The sequence below is a fragment of the Spermophilus citellus genome (genome assembly GCF_964194105.1).
Source record: "Spermophilus citellus genome assembly, chromosome: 9".
NCBI classification, from domain to species: Eukaryota; Metazoa; Chordata; class Mammalia; order Rodentia; family Sciuridae; genus Spermophilus; species Spermophilus citellus.
In genome coordinates this window covers 127,604,384-127,624,516 of record NC_138191.1, presented here as the reverse complement: position 1 = coordinate 127,624,516, position 20,133 = coordinate 127,604,384, and the positions used below count along the sequence as shown (strand labels likewise).

Below are 20,133 nucleotides of genomic sequence, written 5' to 3'. Positions count from 1 at the left end.
TCAAGTGAACCCTGTTTTAAAATCAGCTGGGGACCTTCCCCATGCAGCAGCAAGACTTCCTACCCCTTCCTTTAAGCGACAGATCCTATTGATCAGAGCAAACTGGATGCTTCACCTACGTATACGTTATGGGATGTCAGTCAAACTGACTACACTGCTTGCACCTCACAAGTTTGTCATTTTTCCTGATGAGAACATTAAGATTCTATTTTAGCAATGTTGAAATATGCATCATAAGAATCACTCTAGTGTTTCTCTGTGGCTCTATGAAACGCGGCTGGCCACCACCACCCTACCCTGCCCTGCCCTGCCCTGACACTCGCTTGGTCCACAACACGTGCCCCACCCCAGTGGCCGGTGGCATAGCTCACCCTAATCAGGGAATCGACCACACCCAACCCTGCCAGGCAGGAGTTGAAACAGCTTAGATGATAGGTCGGGTCTGCAGCCACCATGACCTTGAGCTACACCAATACAGGAAGTCACCAGGCTCCCCTATCAATTTCCAGGAAAGACGCCCACTAGAGCCAGTACCCAGAGCGTGCGGCCATCCTGGCCACGCCCCTAACTGCCCTCTGGGTCCTTGCCCCAGAGGGTCCAGCTGGGTCCTGCAGGCACCAGCCCCCCTGCCCCCTTTTCCAGCTGAAGGCCAGATTGCTGAGCACCCAGCCGCCTCCTCCCGGGCCCGCGGCGCCCACAGGCACAGGTTGCTCCTGTCCAGGTGATGAGGGGCCTTGCACCACCTGCCCCTTGGCAGCCCTCAGCCTCGGGGAAGGGGCAGGAGAGAAACCGGTCACACCTGGCCTGCCTCGGAGGCCTCCCCACCCCTTAACAAGGGGGCGGGCTGGGGAGGCCCGAGCCCATAACAGGGGAGGGCCGGGCCAGCACCCCGGGCACCTGCGACCACTGGGCTGAGGGGTGGTCACCGTGTGGGCCTGAGGGTGGTCAGCATGGAGTGCCGTGCCATTGCCTTCCAGAGCACTGTCCACCTGACCCTGGACATCCCTGCCCATGCCATTTGTGTGCTGGGCACGGAGATCAGCCTGGACATCAGTAGGTGAGGCAGCGAGGCCTCCGCAGGGGCTGAGGTGGCCTGGGCAGGGGTCAGGGGTGGGTTCCCTGTCTAGTCCTGCCTCACCTCGAGGACTCGGGGTCTCTAGAGGCCCTCCCCGTCAGCCTCTGGCTGCTAGTGGCTGGGTGTCCCTTAAGGTGGCCATGAGCCCTCGTAGGCAAGGGAGCCTCGGTGGGGAGGTGGCTCCTTGCAGCCCAGCCCGTGGTCTTCCCACGCCCTGTCTCTTCCCCTCTGGGGATCCCTTGGGTCCAAACAAACGTCCTTCCCCCTTGGGACTTATAAATAAAACCTAGTTTGATAGCTCCGGGGCGTCAGTGGGGCGTCAGTGGGCCGGTGGGGTCTGGGCTACTGCTCGTCAGAGAAGGGGGGTAACAGGGGCGGGTCAGAAGGCCCTGACACTGCCCTGACGCGCAGGGCCTGGCCCAATATCTCCAGGACGGAGGGCCCGGGGCCGCCCCACCGCGCCTGCTGCCTTTTGGCTGAGACGGTCTCTCTCGTCCTAACGTCTGTCGCCCTGTTGGGCCCACCAGGTGTGCCCCCAAGAACTGCGAGAGCTTCACCGTCCGTGCCTCTCCGAGGGTCTTGGTGGACGTTGCGGGCACAGTGGTTTCGGGGAAGGAGGACGCTGTGATCTGCCGGTCGCTGTGGGATACCTCGCACGTGCTGGTGAGGATGATATCGCCCAGTGTGTCCGTGGACGAGGACAAGGTGAGCCTGGGGCAGCGCCCAGGGGTGGGCCTGCACCACCCCTGGGCTCTCCTCCTGGGAGCTGAGCACCCTGATGCCTGAAGTCGGTGGCGCCCGCGCCACACACACCTGATCTTGATGCTGGCAAAGAACCGGAGGGGGCTGCTGCGGGAGCCCTCCAGGTGAGGAAACTAAAGCCGGTGGAGGGGGCGCACCTGATGTCAATAGCACGACTAGGGTGGGGTAGATGGGGATTTGAGCTCAACTTCATGTATTGTCCCCCACCAGCCATCTCCCTTCTGGGGAGGTCCACCCCTGCCTCATAAAACACGCAAGAGCCTTCTCCTGGGCCCCGGGAGGGTGTGGTGCCCCGTGGCAGATAGCACCCTAGGGAATGGGGAGCACCCCACACAGGGCCACACCCCCCAGTTCAGTTGGGTGGAGACGGCCTCCAGATCCCAGGGCCCAGCTGATCCCAGTGCAGAGCTAGGGAGAGGCCCTTGAAGTGGCCCAGGCCTGGGGTCACGCAGCCCAGACCCTGCTGCAGTTTGGCGATGCTCTGGTGATGACCCTGGCCAGTGCAGATGCCCACCTATGCCCCCCGCCTGGGCAGGCCATTCCCTAGGAGAATGTCTGAGCACCTCCTGGCTAGCACCGGAGGCCTCATGTGTCCCAGCTGGGCCCACACCACCTGAAGGCCACTCTCTGCCCAGAGCTCGGCCTCTAGCCCCATCAGGAGTGGGCAGCAGAGAAATGCTTGACCTTGGGACTGGCCCTGCCGTTGGGGAACAGGAGTGGGTCACGTGGCTCTGATGGTTGGGTCCCTGGTTCAGGGGATGGCCTCACGGCTGTGGTTAAAGGGCTGGCGTCTAAAGTGTAAATGTCCCTCTGGAGGCAGAGGCTGAGACACGGGACGCATGGAGTTCTGATTCCCACCGTGGCCCGGGGTCTCCGCGGCCTCTCGAGTGGTCAACTGAGCCATTGCAGTCAACGCTGGCTGCTGCCCACCTCATGGCATAACGGGAAGGACCCTGGGGGGCGGGGCCCAGTGTTGGGCTCTGTGCCGGGCAGCCAGGACCTCCGCTGTTCCCTCTGCCCGGAGCTACAGTAGGTCTCATCCCGCTGTCCTTGGGTTTGGGGCCCACCTGGATGGTGGACTTGAGCCTGAATGCAGAAACGGCTGGAGGGGCTCTGGCCCTGGGCCAGCTCATGGCCAGGTGCTGGAGGCTGAGAATCCGAGCCCTGGGGCCAAGGGCGAATCCTTGACTGGGTCTGGTCCCTGGCGGAGGGCTCGGCTCCTGTCCCCAGTGCTCCATGGCTCCTGGGCGCTGTCTCCCCAGGTGCTGGTCTCTTACTATCATCCCAACGAAGAGGTCCCCATGGCCACGGCTCTGTTGTACCTCACTGGCATCGGTGAGTTCCTCCCACGGGAGCCCCGGCCCAGCCCACCCCCAGAAAGCAGGTGTGGGCAGAGCCGAGGGGGGCCTCCTGCAGTGAGATGCCCTCGGGTCGGTCCGGAAGGGATTCACTCAGATTCCCACCGCCCCTCCGCCAGCTCGGTCAGCTCTCCCCGTCTTCCCTCACTGATGACCAAGTCTTCTGAGAATAGAAGCAACCAGAATTGCTACGTGTTACTGTCATCCGCCCACCTCCTCGCGTCTGGCTCCTGCTTTCTTCCCCTGCTACCATTGACGTGTCTGGCCCAGAGTTGATCTGTCTTGTCTCACTGGGTCCCTTCCTCCATTCCAGAACATTCCATCAGCAATCCTCACTGAAGTGGAAGGTGCCCTTCCCTCCTGGGTGTTCGTCCCCATCAGCCCAGGGTCAAACTCTCCCTCAGCGCTCTCAGATGGGGTTCTGTTAACTTGCCACTCTGCCCCGCCACCATTGGGCTCCTTGGGAACCGTCAACAGGTCCTTAATTTCTCCTCCCTTTTTCTTGAATCTGTTCAAAACCAGGCCTCTACCACTGCCCAAGTGAGACAACTTCGCTCCATCTGGTCAGGTCCACCTTCCTCTGCCCTGACCTGGTGGCCGCAGTCAATACAGCAGCTTATCCTCCTCCTGACCCCTCTCGGCGACCCCACCCCTGGTCTTCCCCCTACCGGTTCCTTTTTGGGCCCCTTGGCTCAGCCCCTCACCCTCTAGCTGCCCACTGGAGAGCCCTGGGCTCCAACGTGCAGACCACTCTCAACACTGGCTCGAGCCTGGCTTCTCCCAAACCCCACTTGGAGGTGATCTACCCAACAGCTTCTTGGGTGTCTGACTTAATGGAGCCCAAACGAAACGGATTTTTCTTCCTTCCTCTATTCCCCAAATCTGTTCCTAGTGCACCCCGCAGTGGGTGGTAGCCGCCCCTTCCGGCTGTTCAGGCCCGTGACCTTGGTAACCCTTACCCTTCCTCGCCCGAGTCGATCTGAGTCTCGGTGGTGTCCCCTAAGTGTGGCCGGAAGCCAGCAACTCGCCCCCTCCCGAGTTGTCACGCTGGCCCAAGCCACCCTCCTCTCTGGCCCGGCCCCCTGCCCGCGTCTCCAGTGGGCTTCCTGCTCTCACTCTTGCCCTTCTTTGGGTCTAGTCTTGATCTAGACAGAGTGGCACATCTTTAAGGGGATGTCGGATGGTGTCCTCTCAGTTCCAGGCTTCAAGATGGTTCCGTGCTACTCAGATCAAAGGCTGTTAGGGCCCACAAACCTCCGTGGGTGGCCAGACACCACCTCTGACCCTATGGCCTCTCACTCTTCCCCTGCCCAACCTATGGTAGGCACGTTGGCGTCCTTGACCCTTGCACTTGCCGCTTGAACTTGCTTCCTATTCCCTCTAATGGCTTTACCCCAGATAATGGGATCCTTTTCTCGCCTCCTTCTGGTCTCGTAAAGTTAAAAGTGTCCCCTGACACCCCAAACTGAGCTTCTCTTGTCCCTGACCCCTGCTGTTCCCACGGCACTTGTCACCATTGGATTTAGGAGGTGTCTGTGCTCTGCGCCAGCTGTACACCAAGTTCCAAGAAGACAGGCCTCTGTCCTGCATGCTGTGTCCCCAGGACAGTTGAGTTTGGAGCAGGCATTTAGTCCTCGAGCACATGTGTGCAGAGCCCTCTGCCTGTGGCCCTGACGCTCCAGCTGAGAAATAGCATTTCAGAGTACAAAATGTAGGGACAGAGCTGGTAAAGCCCCAGGGTGGCCAGCAGTGTGGGAAGGGGTGAGGGGCAGATCCTGAAGTTCTCAAGGGGCCTAAGATTGTGCACCGAGCTCTGTTAGAGTGCAAGAGATCTTTCCTGAAGGGGAGGGAGGTTCCATGTGCCTTCCAAGTGGGAATCCCCTGGGTAGGAGCCGAGAGGGACGACAAGGTACCCTGACTGGTGGGTTGGCTTTGAGAGTTCCCAGGAGCCGGGGGAGACGCGTGAGGGCTTGGGCTCCTGAGAAGCGGCCCACCACGGAGGACCCTTCTGCTCCTGCCTGCTGTGGGGGGGCTGGACAGCCCCAGAACCAGCCCTGAGCCGAGACCCCTCCCTTGCCTTGCAGAGGTGAACCTGGAGGCGGACATCTATCGCGACGGACAGCTCGAAGTGCCGAGTGACAAGCAGGCTAAGGTGAGGCTGGTTGGGACAAGGGCCCCTGAGCCAGGTCTGGCCTCCAGGGCCACTTTATGTGACCTTGAACATCCACAAAGAGTCAGATGGCCCCACCAAAGTCAGAACTGATAGTTTCTAGTCTGTTCAAAACCAAGGGCTGGGGCTGGGACTCCGTGGTCGAGTGCCCCCAAGTTCAATCCCTGGTACCCGCCCCCCCCCCAAAAAAATGTCCTCCACCCTGAGGCTTGCTGCCCAGCCAGGTTGCGTGGTCAACTAGACCAGGGCTAGCTGCCACCATCAATTTGCCTCTCTGCCTCCTTCCCCTGAAACTGAAAAGAGGGGACTTGTGACCAATACCTGTCACTAGCTAGCGCCTCCCTCTGGGTCCACTTGTCCTGTTGCCTTCCTGCTCCGGCAGGTGCTCTTCCTCGCACTGCCCCAGAGGTCCTCAGGACCCTGGAGGTAGGCCTGGCTCTGCCCACTGATGGCCAGTGGCCTCTGAGAAGCAGAGGGTCTTATGAGGCGGCCTCCTGAGCTGGCATTTCTGTTGTTCCCAGAAAAAATGGGTCTGGGGCCCCAACGGATGGGGAGCCATCCTGCTCGTGAACTGCAGCCCCGCCGACGCGAGCCAGATCACGGACAAGTCCAAGGTGTTCTCAGACGGTATGACCGCCACCGCCGCCGTCATCCTCTGGCCCTGCTGTCCCTAAACAAATGGAGATTCTGTTCTGATGTCCCCGCTCTGGGTGGTCTTTGCCATGGCTGGGGCGTGGCTCTGGGGGAGCGTCATCCGGCCTGCTCCATCCCAGCACCAAACGCAGGGAACCTAGAATCTGGTTTGAGCAGGAGGAGGCCTCGGGGTCCCCTGGGGAGGACACAGGTGTCGATGCCACTTCCCTGATCTTGTTCAGCCGTCTGTGGCGTGGGGATGTCCAGCTGGCCTCACAAGGTGGCCAGGAAGATTTAAGGCTTAAAAGGGGTGCGGGAGCTTCTTGCTCACAGGCCTCCTAGAGCCTGGGCCCCGAGCACCGCCCGTCGGAGACAAAGGCAGTCTCAGGTCTCATCCTGCCTTGTTGTGACCAGGCTTCCAGATCAGAGGTGGAAACGGACACCGTGGTTCACACGGAAGCTGGACACGAGTCCTTGCCCGACTGACCATGCCAGGCCCCATTCCCCAGGTTTGGGGACCATGGGGTAAACGCAATTCTTAATAGTGTGCCAGGGGTTGGTTACCTGCTGATGGCCACGCAGGAAGAAGAAGAAGAAGAGTCGGGGTACCGGCTCGGGTGGCCTGCTGCCTGGCAGGAGGCAGCGGGTCCCAGGGCTCCTCCACACAAGCCCCCAACCCCGCTTCTCCATTCCTGTAGTGCTGGCCTGAACCTTCGTCTTGTCTCTTGTCCAGAAATAAGGAAGCTGTCACAGATGAGTCTGACCGTCCAAGGCCCCAGCTGCATCTTGAAGAACTACAAGCTGATCCTCCACACCTCCAAGGAAGAGGCAGAGAAGACGAGGGTCTACAGGCCCCAGAGTGAGTGTCTTGCATGGGATCTTACTCGGCCACTCTCTGTGTGTGCTGGGGTGAGCCGTGCACACGCCTCCAGCCTGGTCCCTGGAGAGCCCTGCTGGATGGAGACCTAGAGTGGCAGACTGGGGCTGCTTGGTCCAGCTGGTGTCCCTAGGATTCTCCAGGTGCCATGTTCACAACAGAACAAGTTGACACACCTGGATGAGTTAGGCACCCCCGAGCTACTTGTCCCACCTGTAAAATGGGGTGGCGTCACCTGTTGTGCAGGATCCTCATAGCCAGGAGAGAAGAAATGCGGCTCAGCTGGTGGGAGGGCCATCGCCTTACAGTGGGTGGAGAACATCTTCCCCCGTGACTCCTGCCAGAATCCTTAACCCAGACCCCACTGTACCAAAGTTGCAGAATTCAGAGGCCAAGAAGCCAGAGTGGTAGTTACAAGGCACCCACATCCCAACCAACATGCCATCCGCTGTGCCCTCCCTGGGAGGCGGGTAGCATGCCCCATCCTGTGGAGAAGGGGCTGGGGGCTGCTGGCTTGCTGGAGCTGGACGTGTCCAGCAGCTAAGAGACCCTCGACTGGGTCTGACTTTGCTTACTGGGACGGTTGGTCTGTTCTCCAGTGGAGATGGAGCTCTGGCTCTGCAGGTGTGGGCCAGTATGCACCTTCCTTTAAAGCCACGGTTAGCTTCAGCAGGCAGGTGGGTCCCTGTGGTATGTGACCTGGCCATCCTCGGAGGGGACCAGCTCTGGCTGGCGTTGGAGAGCAGCCTCACCTCTGCCCTGGGGCCTGGGCTCCAGTGCCTCCGCAGGCCGGAGTGCACAGCTGGACTCGGTGACCTGGGACCCGCTAAAAAAGCAGCCCGGGCTGGGGGGGCCCTTTGTGCCTTGGCTACAGTGAGCCTTAGAAACCTGAAGGTCTGGGTCTGGTTCCAGCCACGGGAGCTACACAGGCCCTGTGAGGCCACCAAATATGGACAGCTGGGAGATGGCTAGGCCATGCCAAGTAGAGGCCACTCAGGAGACCCTGACTCGTGTAGCCTGCTTATCACATGGGTCAGAGCCGCCTATTTTTTTCTTGCTCAAAATGCTAATTGGAGAATCTAGATGGGGAGGGCTGTGGGGGTGCATGCCTGTAACCCCCGTGACTCCGAGGCTTAGTGGGAGAAGTACAAGTTTTGACTTACTGGGTCGTTTTAGTCTGTTCTCGACTTTGCTGGGGGAGCAAAGGGGCCTTGGCTCTGCAGCAGGTTAGCCTTGGTAACTCAGTGAGACCCCATCTCAAGACAAAAAGGGCTGAGGACCCAGCTTCCAGACTTTGAGGAAGGTCAACTGGACTAAGAGGCCAGAGCCAATCGTAGAGCATTAGTGACCTCGAGGGACCCTGAGGACTGAGGATGTAGCTCTCGGGCAGAGCCCATGCCTGGCATATGGGAGGCCCTGGGTTCCATCCCCAACACTGCAAAACATTAAAATGGTGGGGTGGGAGCAGGCAGGCGGTGACTATGGCCCATGGAGGGGCTTTCCTTGTAGAGCGATGTCGTGGAGTAACTGGGGAGGGGCTCGTTCAGAGAGGGTCGTCTGAAGCCCTGAGGTGGGCACAGTGGGTGGGTGGGAGTCCCCTGGGAGCAGAGGACTCCGGGAGCCGTGATGCTCGGGCCTCCGGAGCAGGAGGGGTAATGGCAGGAGTTGGGGGGTGTGGCCTGGTAGTGCCGAGGGTGCTCTGAGGCTTGGTCCCCTCCTAAAATGAGACTTTTCAGTGTAGTGGCTTCTCCAGCTGCTCAGATACTAGAGTGAGCTCAGCCAGGGCCACTACTTCCCTTTCCAGAAAAGTCACCTGAAAGTGTGGGAGTTGGCAGTGAGGAGAAGAGGGGGGCGCCTGGGCTCTGGGGGAGCCAGAGTGGAAGGTGGGCATCGGTGGGGGAAGGTGTGGAGCTGGGGTGGGAGAGTGGACTAACTGAAAAGACCAGGTGTCACATCGTCTTGCAGGTGGCATGTAGCCTGGGCTATGCCCACTGACGTGGGCACCTCAGGTGGTAGAGGTCAAGATCATTGAAATTAGGTCAAAAAGAGACCAAGATGTCTGGATGTCCCGGTCTATGGTGTCCAGTACCAAGGGCAGCAACAGTAGTGGCAGCCGGTTCTGGAGCGATCCGGGGAGGACGAGGAGGTGGTAGACTGGGTGGGTGGGTGGCATGGCCTGCTAGCTGTGCTTCAAAGGTACTGAAACCCTGAACGAGAAATGGCTAGACGTGCCCAAGGGAAGAGGCTACCCACCCAGCTCCAGGCCTGGCCGTCCGTGGCCGGTCAACAGAACAGGCCCCAGAGCGCACACCTGAGATCCCAGCAACTCGGGCTGAGGCAGGAGGATCGCAAGTCCGAGTCCAGCCTCAGCAACTTAGTGACCCCCTATCTCGGGTGGGGGGTGGGGGAAGGCTGGTGGTGTGGCCCAGTGGGAAGAGCACCCATGGTCCAATCACCGGTGCTGCATGGGTGCTGGGGAGCTGAGACCACCTGTGCCCTGAGATCCAGCTCTGAAAGCTGGTTGGGGCAGAGGGACAGCCAGGGATGGGGGAAGGACTGGAAGGAAGCCAGCTGGGATCTCGGGTGACAGGGCTGGAGGCGTGTGCACGGCTCACCCCAGCACGCACAGAGAGTGGCCGAGTAAGATCCCATGCTGCAAGGGCAGGAAGGGCTTCTAGCTGAGATGACGGGTGTCTGGCCCACGAGGAGTGTGGCTCTGCTGGGCCTGCTGAAGAGGGATGACGAGCACCTGCCCCCAAAGGACGGTGAGGCCACCAATGAGCCTGTCGGTCAGCAACTGGTCCCACTCTTGGCATGTGGTCCGTGTTTTGTGGTGCTGGGGCTGGACCCCAGGGCCCCTGCATGTTAAGCAAACCCTCTAATGTTGAGTTGCCCCCCAGCCTGCTTGGAATGTCAACTCTGCTTAAACGGCTGGAGGTGACAGAAGGCCCGGGGGGGTGGGGCAGGCACAGGACTGACGCCTCCCGTCGGGGCTTTGTGGCAAGGGGTGGCCCCCTCATTTCCCTATCTCGTAGCAAATTGCCCCCTGGTGGCACAGCCACAGGGAACCCGGGTCCTCAGCAGGAGAAGGCCTCAGCCCTGTAGCAGCAGTTGGCTGGGTGGTGGCATTGGGGACTCTGCAGCAGGCTCTGTGGCAGCCATGAGGCTGAGGCTGTGTCGGGGGTTGTGGGGCTCCTGGGGGATGGCTGCCTCGTCCAGCTTGCCCCACAAGTCCTGGCCCAGTGCTGGTCAAGCCGGACAGACTAGAAGCAGGACTCTGCACAGGAGGGCTGCCCCGTGCCCTCAAGGCCAGCAGCAGGAGGCTTGAGGCCGGGCCTCCAGATGGCACCTGGCTGCTGGGAGGGTGCTGCCGCGGACTTGCAGGGCCTGGTGAAGGGCACGGAGGCCACTACCAGACAGGAGGCCAGGGAACCAGGGCAGCACCTGACCTGGGGATGCCAGGCCTAGCAGCAGCCACTAACGCACGCTCTGAAGGGGCCGGAGACCAGGGCAGCTGGTATGGGGGTGCAGGAGACCCCAGGAGGGCACCATGGCCAAGGTAAGTCCAGCTGGGATCCCCTAGAGAGGATCCACCCAGTGGCTTGACTCGGGAACGGTCATCAACGGGACCACATCTGCCACATGACAGTGGTTACAGTGAGCCTGAGAGGAGTCGGGTGGGGGAGCCAAGGGGCCTTGGCTCGGGGTCATCTGCTGCTAGAGGACGAAAACGTTGGCATCCAGCTGACCGGAAGCAACCCCGGCTTGTTGTCCCCTGCCTTTGGGTCTCCGCTGTGGTTTCGTTCTTAATGACCTTAAACTAGAAGGAAGCGGGCTTTGCGTGGGTGGCCACCAGGACTCTGGAGAGGCAGTCCATCCCAGAGGTGCTGCTCGCTGACCTTCCCACGTTGCCGTCTGACCCTCGGTGCAGCTGCCACCTACACTTGCATCCAGTATCCTGCCAATAAGATCCTTACTACTGCGTTATCGGTGCACGTGACAGCAGGCCCCAGGGACTTTGGGTGGTGATCTAGCTGAAGGTGGATCCCTGGGTCCAAGTGTGGGTGCACCTGCTGAGTCTTTGCCCCTGAACTGAATGTCTTCACCTGAGTCCCCAGTTCCTGCCACGTCCGAGGTCTTCCAAGGGCATGGGTGCATAACCGTCCTAAGAACACGGGCTGTCCCTGACCTGAAGCCCTAAACAGGGGATGGACAAGCCTGCTGCGCCCCCACCCTCCTGGAGTGAGCAGGTACCCTAGGCTCTCAGATGTGACAGCGCCAGGCTACTCCAATGATGGCCACCCCTTGTCTCTCTCAGAAGACTCCTGTGCCTATCAGCTGGTGCTGGGGCTTGGCTGGCACTGCCATGCCCTGGGCCCCCTGGAGAATTTCCAGAAGGAGACCTTCTACGTAGAAGCCACAGAGTTCCCATCTGCCAGCTTCTCGGGCCTCGTTTCCTTCTCTGTCTCCCTGGTGGAAGAGTCCCAAGACCTGGTACGCTGCCGGTAGACAGGAGCCCCTGGGCTGGGTCCACGTGGAGGCAGAAGACCCAGGAGGTGCCGCGACATGGCAGTAGAGCTGGGCCCCTGGGGAAAGTGGGAGGCAGGGGCCCTGTGACAAGCGAGGGGTCAGACTGGGAGGGGGAGGCCGAGACCTGGAACCTGGCCGGCACCTGGACCCCCATCTTGTGTTGCAGTTGATTCCCGAGATCCCGATATACAAAGACACCGTCGTGTTCCGGGTGGCTCCCTGCATCTTCACCCCCAGCACCCAGATGCCCCTGGAGGTCTACCTGTGCAGGTAAGGGCCCGGGGCTGCTTGGCTGGCACCCTTATAACCAGAGCCCCTGTGTATGCAGGGTAAAGATGCAAGATGGCTCTGCTGGAGTGACCCCTTGTACGTGAGCGCCTCGTCCTACAGATGGTCACCGTGGGTATCCATCCCCAAGGTTAGGGTAGAGCAGTGTACAAGGGAGTCCGCCCCCCTGATTTGGGGGAGGGGCCAGGCAGTGTGATTTCGGGTGCTGTCGAATGCTGTCAAGGAAAGGAAGGGACAAACACGTTCTAGGGACAGGGAGTGGTCCCAGGATCCAGGAGAGAACGGGTAAGGGGAAGGACAGGGACAGCCGGCAGAGCCTTGGGGTGCACCAGACCCCAACACAGCTGCTGAAAACCGGCTTTCTCACACTGGATGCCATGAAGGGAGGTGGCCTGCTTGCCTCTTGTCACTGGAATTTGTGACTTTGCAGATGCTCTAACTGTTGTGTATAAGACGGCCAACCTCGGTCGTCACTGTCCTCCAAGGAAGGGTGTCTGCCGTGGACCCATGAGCCTTGTGCTGGGCTCGATGGCGCCCAGATCCCAGGGTTGAATTCCCACACACAGGACGACCTCACTGGCCATCTCGAGGCCATCAAGGCCACCACCCAGCTTCTTGGGGAAACGTGCAGCCCCCGTAGGGAATACTTTGTGTGGACTGAGTGGGAAGCCCCAGGCGGGGGTGGGAGGGCACGTGTGGCGTATGACCTCGGGGCAGACATGGGGCAGTGGCTGCCACTGGCAGGTCCTGGGCAGGGTGGGCCCCGAGCTAGGCCGCCTGTGTGGCTGGTCCTGTTGGCTTCATGGGCAGGAGGCCCTCTCCCCCTCCCTGGGCCAGAGCCTCAAAGGACTTCCAGAACCAGCTTCTCTCCTGTGGCAGAGAGCTGCAGCTGCAGGGCTTTGTGAACACCGTGACAGAGCTGAGCGAGAAGAGTAACAGCCAGGTGGCCCCCGTCTACGAGGACCCCAACCGCCTAGGCCGATGGCTCCAGGTAACGCCCCGCCTGGGGAAGTGGGTAGTGCCTCAGCAGCACTGGGGGGGAGGGCTGTGCCCACTGTACCCAAGCCAGAGCTGCTAAGGAATGGAGCTGGCATCCCGCCCCCAGGTGCCTGAGGGTTCTGGTGCCCTCCGCTCAGGGCCTGGATCCAGGTGGACCCGACCTGGCACAGCAGCAGGGCCAGGGCCGACTTAGCTTTGGTTCTGGATATCATTCCGCTCCACACAATCCAGGAACCGCCATGTGCTGGGTGAACCACCCCAAGTCCAAAGATGGGACGGGACGGGACCGCCCCCCGCCCCCACCCTGCTCCAGCAAGGCTGGGAATGAGAGTTCCTAGCTCAAATCGGCCAGCTTAGGTAGTCGGGAGACCCTCAAATGAAGCTCAAGGAGTCGAGGAGCTGGCCTGCGGGCAGAGGAGGGGCTGAGGTGCAGCCTGACCGGGGGTGTACGGTGGGGCTGGGTGGTCACCACCTGGCGGAGCTCTTGCTGACCTCCGACTCTGCTCTGCACCAGGGACTTGGGTAGAGAACAGAACCAAATGCAGAGTCAGACGGGGGCGTTGGAAGGTCTGAATCGGGTGAAAGGCTGATTGTGTCTCAGACCCCAGTCAAGCCAGGCGCAGGAGCACGGACCCGTGCTCCCAGTGACTTGGGAGGCTGAGGTAGCAGGGTCAAGTTCAAGGCGAGGCCCCCATCTCAATATGAGTAAGGGCTGGGGGTGTGGCTCAGTGCAGAGCACCGCTGGGTTCGGGGTGGGGGGAAGCGCGCTGGCTGAGATGTGGGAACGGGTCTCGGGAGGAGGGAGGCTGGAAGGCACTGCCGAGGGGTGGGAGGAGACGCTGGGGGCAGAGGAGACGAGGAATCGAGGAATCGACGGCTGCGCTCTGAACTGGAAGAGCAGAACGTGGCAGGGAAAGCCTCCAGGAGGGCACTAAGCTGGGTGTTGAGCAGAAGTTAGCGGGAGGAAGGGGGGTTCTCCTGTGCGCCGCTGGAGGTGGCCCATACCCAGGGCTGTGGCTGTCCAGCTGGACACGGGCAGGAGAGCCACTGATGGGATGATTCCTGGACCTCTTTGTGTCTTCCAGGATGAGATGGCCTTCTGCTACACCCAGGGTCCCCACAGGACGGTCTCCTTCATCCTTGACACCCCCCGGGCCATCAATCTCGAAGACTTCCCCATGAAATACTCCCTGGTGAGGGGCTTGGTTTGGCTGCTTACAGTCCACTTCTCGGGCCTGGCACCTGTCCTGGCGTAATGGGGCACCAAGGGGGGGTGCAGGTGGCCTCCAGGGGAGGGTACGTGGGAGTCTACCTGTTGGCCTAGGTTAAGGCGAGGGCTCATGGCCAGCCCCTCCTGATGTCCCCTGCTCGGTCTCCTCCTAGAGCCCTGGTATTGGCTATATGATCCGACGCACTGAGGACCACAGGGTGGCCAGCCTGGATTCCATTGGGAACCTGATGGTGTCCCCACCAGTCACAGCCCACGGGAAGGAGTACCCCTTAGGCAGGGTCCTCATTGGCAGCAGCTTTTACCCCAGGTGAGCCAAGAGGCCAGGAGGTGGCCAGGTGCCTCAAAACTAGGGGAGGCCCTGGGGTTCACTGCCCCCCCCACTATCCACACCCTGGGCAGGCTGACTGCTCTGGCCTGTCTCCTAACCTGCAGTGAGGGTGTCGGGGTGTCGGGGTAGCTGGTTTATGGAGGAGGCTAGAAAAACAACTGTTGGTTCTACAATTCCAGGGTTTAAGTTGGAGCAAATTAAGCTCGCCCAGCCCATCGGCTCCGCAGGAAGTTCTTCCACAGAACATGGTTGGGCTTCTTGGTGGCCACTAGTCTAAAACTGGGAGGTCCCCATGTAGAATCAGCTGGCTCAGTCCTGAGGTGGTCAAACCAGAGGGTTCTTAACCAGCCCATCCCCTACGGACAGGCCACCACCACCAGAGGGTCAAAGCAGCCCAACTGTCGGCGAGCAGGGGTCGGCCACCCGGGGCCAGGCCTGTTAAGGACTGTTCTCTCCATTGTTCTTCTAGCGCACAGGGCCGGGCCATGAGTAAGACTCTCCAAGACTTCCTCTGTGCCCAGCAGGTCCAGGCACCGGTAGAGCTCTTCTCTGACTGGCTCATGACTGGCCACGTGGATGAGTTCATGGGCTTCGTCCCCATAGATACCAAGAGTGACAAAAAGGTGTGTTGGTTCAGGCACAGTGGCACACACCTATAACCTCAAGAGGCTAAGGCAGGAGGATCGCAAGGCTGAGGCCAGTCTCGGCAACCTAGCAAGGCCCTAAGCAACTTAGTGAAACCCCATCTCAAAATAAAAAACGGAGTCAGACGTGGTGGCACACACCTATGATTCCAGTGGCTCGGGAGGCTGAGACGGGAGGATCATGAGTTCAAAGCCAGCCTCAGCAAAAGCAAGGGTCCAATTTGCTTAGTGCCTATCTCTAAATAAAATACAAAACAGGGCTGGGGATGTGGCTAGTGGTCGAGTGCCCCCGAGTTTCCCCAGTACCAAAAAATAAAAATAAAAAAATAAACGGACTGGGATTGTGGTTCAGTGGTTGAGCACCCCTGGGTTAGATCTCTAGTAGCCAAAGTGAGCCCAGGTCCCACATGTTCTGGAGGTCGGTGCTAGCTTCTGACCCCATTCTTGGTCCCAGGGATTCCGGTTGCTCATAGCCAGCCCCAGCTCCTGCTACAAGCTGTTCCAGGAGAAACAGGAGGAGGGTTACGGGGAAGCGACCCTGTTTGAGGACATCAGAGCAGACCAGCTTCTTGCCAATGGTAAGAGCCACGCTGAGCCTCACCAGGTGCCCTTTGAGGGGATCAGCCTTTACTTGGTCACCTCTGACAGAAAGGACCCAGGGAAGCCCAAGCTGGTGGGATTGCCGTTAGGACACCTGGCACCATGGGCATGCTGCTGGCATGGGGCCCACGCGGGAAGACCAGAAACACTGGCTTCCCTGGCCGCGGTCATGTAGGAGGTGGCATTTATAGCACATGACCACATCACATGACAAAAGCCTTGTCACCTCAGAGCTGATGCCTGGGTTGGGTGGGCATCAGTTTAGACAACTGAGGACTGAAGTTAGGCAGCCGGCTGTACTGGCCTCGGAGCACACAGGTGTCCCCGGGGAGCTAGCCGCTTGTGTGTGCTGGGCTCCCTCCCTCGAGCCAGGGATGGCCTCTGTTGTAATGAAGTCCTGCCTGGGTCTTCCTGCCCGTGGACTTGGCCAGCCCTCAGGTGGTCCCTGGGGAGGACCCAGGCCACTCACCAAAGTCCCCCTTGGCTCTGCCCACCTCCCGGCCTTCCCGTCTCCTCTCCCACAGGAAGGAAGGCCAGGACCATCAATCAGCTCCTGGCAGACAAGAGCCTGAGGAGGCAGAATGACTACGTGGAGGTAGGTGCGGGGCCCTCCCGAAGAGGGACTGGCCCTGACCAACTCCTGCTGGGGCCAGTGGCCAGCCCCTCTCCTCACCAGACCCTGCTATGGCCCAGATTCAGACCCAGGGATGGGATGGAGGTGGATGGGATGGCGGGTCGGGGACAGGTGACAGTCTGCTTACTCTGCAGCAGTGTCAGGGCTCTGGGCTGGGTAGGCCCTGAGGATCCAGACGGCTCCCACTGAGCACCTTGGGTGGCCCGAGCCTTGTGTGCAGAGCCTAAGATCCTGGGGTGGGCGTAGAAAGCAGAACCCTCCTCAGGGGGCATCCTCAGGGGGCTCAGTAAGGGCACTAGGCAGAGAGTTGCACCCAGGTCTGACCCCAGGGACCTCCCAAGGTCAAGCCCCTGCTGTTTCCCAGGGAGCAGGCAGAGGCCGCGCCCACTCCTCTGCCCACTCCTGCTACGGCTGCAGCCGGCCTCGGCTCTCAGGAGTATGAACTACTGGCTACCAGATACCCAGTCCCCGGAGGAGGGTATCCCATTTCTAGGAGGGAAGCTGAGCCCTATGTCACCGTCCCAGGACGGTGACCTGGGCCATGCCCAGGCTTCAGCTGGTTGAAGCAGGGAAGTGCCCAGGTGGGGACGGCTGCTCAGGGCCCTTCGTGAAGCGGGAAGAGCAGAGCTCCTGGGGTCCCCCTGCTTGCCCTCTGCATTGCCCAAGTCCCCCCCTCTGGGCAGGGCTGAGTGACCAGGGTGCCGTGTGATAGTGGAGCACAAGTAGCTGTCCCAGCTCTGACTATCTGTGCAAGCCTGGCCTCTTGAGCCCAGGCCTTTTATGAGCCCCATGCCCCTCCTTGATCAGAAGGCTGGCACAGTAAGGGACAGAAGATGGCAGTGCCTCAGGCCATGCTCCTGCTCTGGCACAGGAGGAGGTGGGCATCCGGGTCCTGGGGTGCTCACGTCTCCCCCTCCCCCCAGAGGTGCATCGACCTGAACAGAGCCATCCTGAAGAGGGAGCTGGGCCTGGGGGAGAAGGACATCATCGACGTGCCCCAGCTCTTCTGCCTGGAGCGGCTGACAAACATCCCCTCTGACCAGCAGACCCCGAAACTCCTTGCGAGGGCCTATTTCCCCAACATGGTGAGGGCCACGGGGGCACCTGGGCATACTGTCACGGAGGGCCTGTCTGGCCCGTGCTGTGGTGCCTTACCAGACCCGGTGCTGGGCTGCAGGGTCGGGCACAGCGGATAATGGTGTCCATGAGGCGAGATGGGGCCCTTCTCGCCAATTGCAGCAGAAACCCGGTCCCAGGACGGTGACCTGGGCCTAAAGGCCGTGGCACGTGTGAGGAGTCACACTCTGGGCTACGAGCTGCCTGGGCCTCGGCTTCTTCCTCCCCAACCTGAAGTGACAAACCCTAGAAGGTCCCTTGACAGTCAGCCCTTGGGCAAGATGCGCTAGGGCAGGGTCTTCCTGTCCTCGTTCCCCAGGGTCCAGAGCAGCAGCCACCTGGAGTCAAACTGCAGTGAGGCAGGGCAGGGGTGGGGACGGTCACAGGAGGCTCCTGCTCCATCCAGCAGTCCCCACACTTGGTCGCGTCTGAAACAGGGTCTGATGTAACCCTAGGAGCGGGCTGAGGTGGGAGAGGTGGACAGAAGTGGACAGAAGTGGACAGGCAGGCTGGGCGTGGGGAGAGTTCTAGCAGGGGCAGCAGGAAGCGGCCACAGCCCAGACTAAAAGGTCGAAGTCGGAATGCAGGAGAGCGGGGAGCTGGCCGGGCTGATGCTGGCCAGTCAGAACTCGGGTCTTGCTACTGAGAAACACAGCGGGGCCCCTGGAAGCCCAAGTGGAAAGGGGGGATGTCCCTGAGGTTGACAGGTGAAGGCCCGAGAGCAGGGCGTGGTCCTGCCAGCCTGCTCTAGCACAGCCGCTGAGGGCTGCCCCATCCCTGCCCCGTGTGCTGCGGGGCCCTTCTCCAGGGCGCTCATCCTGCTGACCGTCTTTCTAACAGCTGTGCATGATCGTGATGGACATGAACCTGGGGATCCCCAAGCCCTTTGGGCCCAAAATCAAGGGCATCTGCTGCCTGCAAGAGAAGGTGCGCCTGCTGCTGGAGCCCCTGGGCCTCGCGTGCACCTTCATCGACGACTTTGACTGCTACCTCACCGAGGTCGGGGACTTCTGCCCGTGTGCCAACGTCCTCCGGGTGCCTTTTGACTTCAAGTGGTGGAAGATGGTGCCTTAGCCCCAGGCCTGGCCCAGCGTGAGGCTGGCTGGAGGGTCCAACAATGCCCCTTCCCTGCCCCTTCCCCTTATCCCTCAGACCCAGTAGGGTGGCAAATGCCACCAGCCCCAAACCCCTTGGAGAGGAAGGTGGAAAACCACCTCCAGCCAAGTGTTTTCCACGCCAATAAAGCCCTAGCTGTTGAGTGCACTGGCGGCCCTGATGCTGTGGGGAAGGGCAGGTGGGGGGCGGGGAGGCCCCTGAGGCCCACTCCTGGGGCAGGATGTGGCTAAGGCCAAGCCCTGCTGCTCTCTAATCTTTGGGAAGAGGTTGGGCTGTTCCCCCCTCCCAGCCCCTGCCACCCACCACGTTGGGTCCAGATTCCAGGCTGAAGGAAAGAAAGGGTCCCCCGGGTAGTGGCACTGCCCACTGGGCAGTTGGACTCTAGTCTCCTTGGTCTGTAGGTGTGGCCTGTCCACAGGGGACACAGTACACCTGGGCAGGGCTGGAATCGCTCTCACTAAACCTCCAGTGCCCACTGTCAAAGCAAGGGACTTGCTGAGAAGGACAAACCACTGTGGCTCCCACCCTGCCCCTCCCGTGGTTTCTCCAGGACAGCCTTGGCAGTCCCTAGAAAGCGGCCAACTGGACCGTGTCCTGCTGAGCAAGATGCAGGGCTGGGCCTAGAATCAGCCCTGATCTTAGACCCTGGGGCCGTGGGCAGGTCCCTTGCCATCTGCTGGGGTGATGGGAACGGGCCCAGATCCTGGGCTGTCCCCCCTACACAGCAGCCATCTCTGCAGAAGCCCCTGCAGAGTCCCCTTGGGCATCAACACCCACGGAGGGCCAGCCCCCTGCTGCCTCAGTGCCCAGCCTGTGCAACAGAAATGCAGCTCCATGGGGCTCATGTGAGTGGGCATGTGCAACCCTGAGTGAGGGACAGCTGCCACCTGCATCAGCGTGTGACAGGGATGGCTTGGCCTGCCACAATGCTCAGAGCATCTGAGGTCTGAAGCCTGAGGGGCAGTGTGGGCGGAGGCAGCAGAGGACGGGCGAGGTGCTGCTCTCTGGCCTTGGCCCTGTGGCGGATATCAGAGCTTATGGTCTACCAAGAACTTTGTTTTATTCATGACTGTGGCCCCCACACTGGCCTGGGGCTCTGGCTGTGGCCCCCACACTGGCCTGGGGCTGTGACGCGGAGGACTAGGAAGAGATCAGCAATAGGGGTTATGGATGCACGGGGGCAAATCTACAGCTCCAGGTGGTCTGGAAAAGTGAAGGACTCTGGGTCCATCTGGGGAGAGCGGAGCCCAGGGGCCAGAGCGGAATAGGACACCCCTGTGAGGCCCTTTCCCTGAGGAACCTGCCCACTCACTTCCACGGAGGTCCACCCGAGTGCAGAGTGTGTGTCCCCAGGACCTGACGAGATCCTTTTCAGGCCAGCCCTGAGCCCACTCCTGCCCTGGCAAGAGTCCCCTGGGAGGCCCCAGCAGGCCTAACCCTTCTCACCCACTGCTCCCAGCTCTAACCTAGGCACCAACCATTAACCCAAAGTCCAGATTCCCGGCTCCTCAGCCTGGCCCACCAGGCGCAGGCCTCAGGGTGATGGGCCCCAACAGGCTCTGGCCCAGTCCTCGCCTCCAGTGTCCCACCTGCCAAGCCACAGCAGCCTGATGCCAGGCCACCACTTCTGTCCCAGGGAAGAGGCCCTCAGCTGCCCAAGCGAGGGCAGGCAGACCAAGGGCAGGCCGTTCCGCTCGTGAGGGGCCAGGGCAGCAGCTGTCCCAGGACTCTTGTGAGGACTGGTCACCTGTAGAAGCCCAAGGGCAAAGCCT

General features: G+C 60.8%; 1 protein-coding gene across 1 annotated transcript; it reads left to right on the top strand.

The window, feature by feature from the left end:
• Window positions 1-950: 950 nt before the first annotated feature.
• On the top strand, window positions 951-18,355 carry PADI6 (peptidyl arginine deiminase 6; the record flags this gene model as incomplete). The annotated part of the gene is made up of 16 exons (XM_081305640.1): window positions 951-1,057; window positions 1,603-1,780; window positions 3,100-3,172; window positions 5,280-5,347; window positions 5,887-5,992; window positions 6,732-6,857; window positions 11,194-11,369; window positions 11,572-11,675; window positions 12,573-12,684; window positions 13,778-13,885; window positions 14,076-14,230; window positions 14,721-14,874; window positions 15,350-15,473; window positions 16,020-16,090; window positions 17,053-17,214; window positions 18,086-18,355. 16 exons carry the CDS (start codon window positions 951-953, stop codon window positions 18,317-18,319), a joined length of 2,058 nt encoding a protein of 685 aa, XP_081161766.1. The 3' UTR covers window positions 18,320-18,355.
• Between the last annotated feature and the right edge of the window lie 1,778 nt (window positions 18,356-20,133).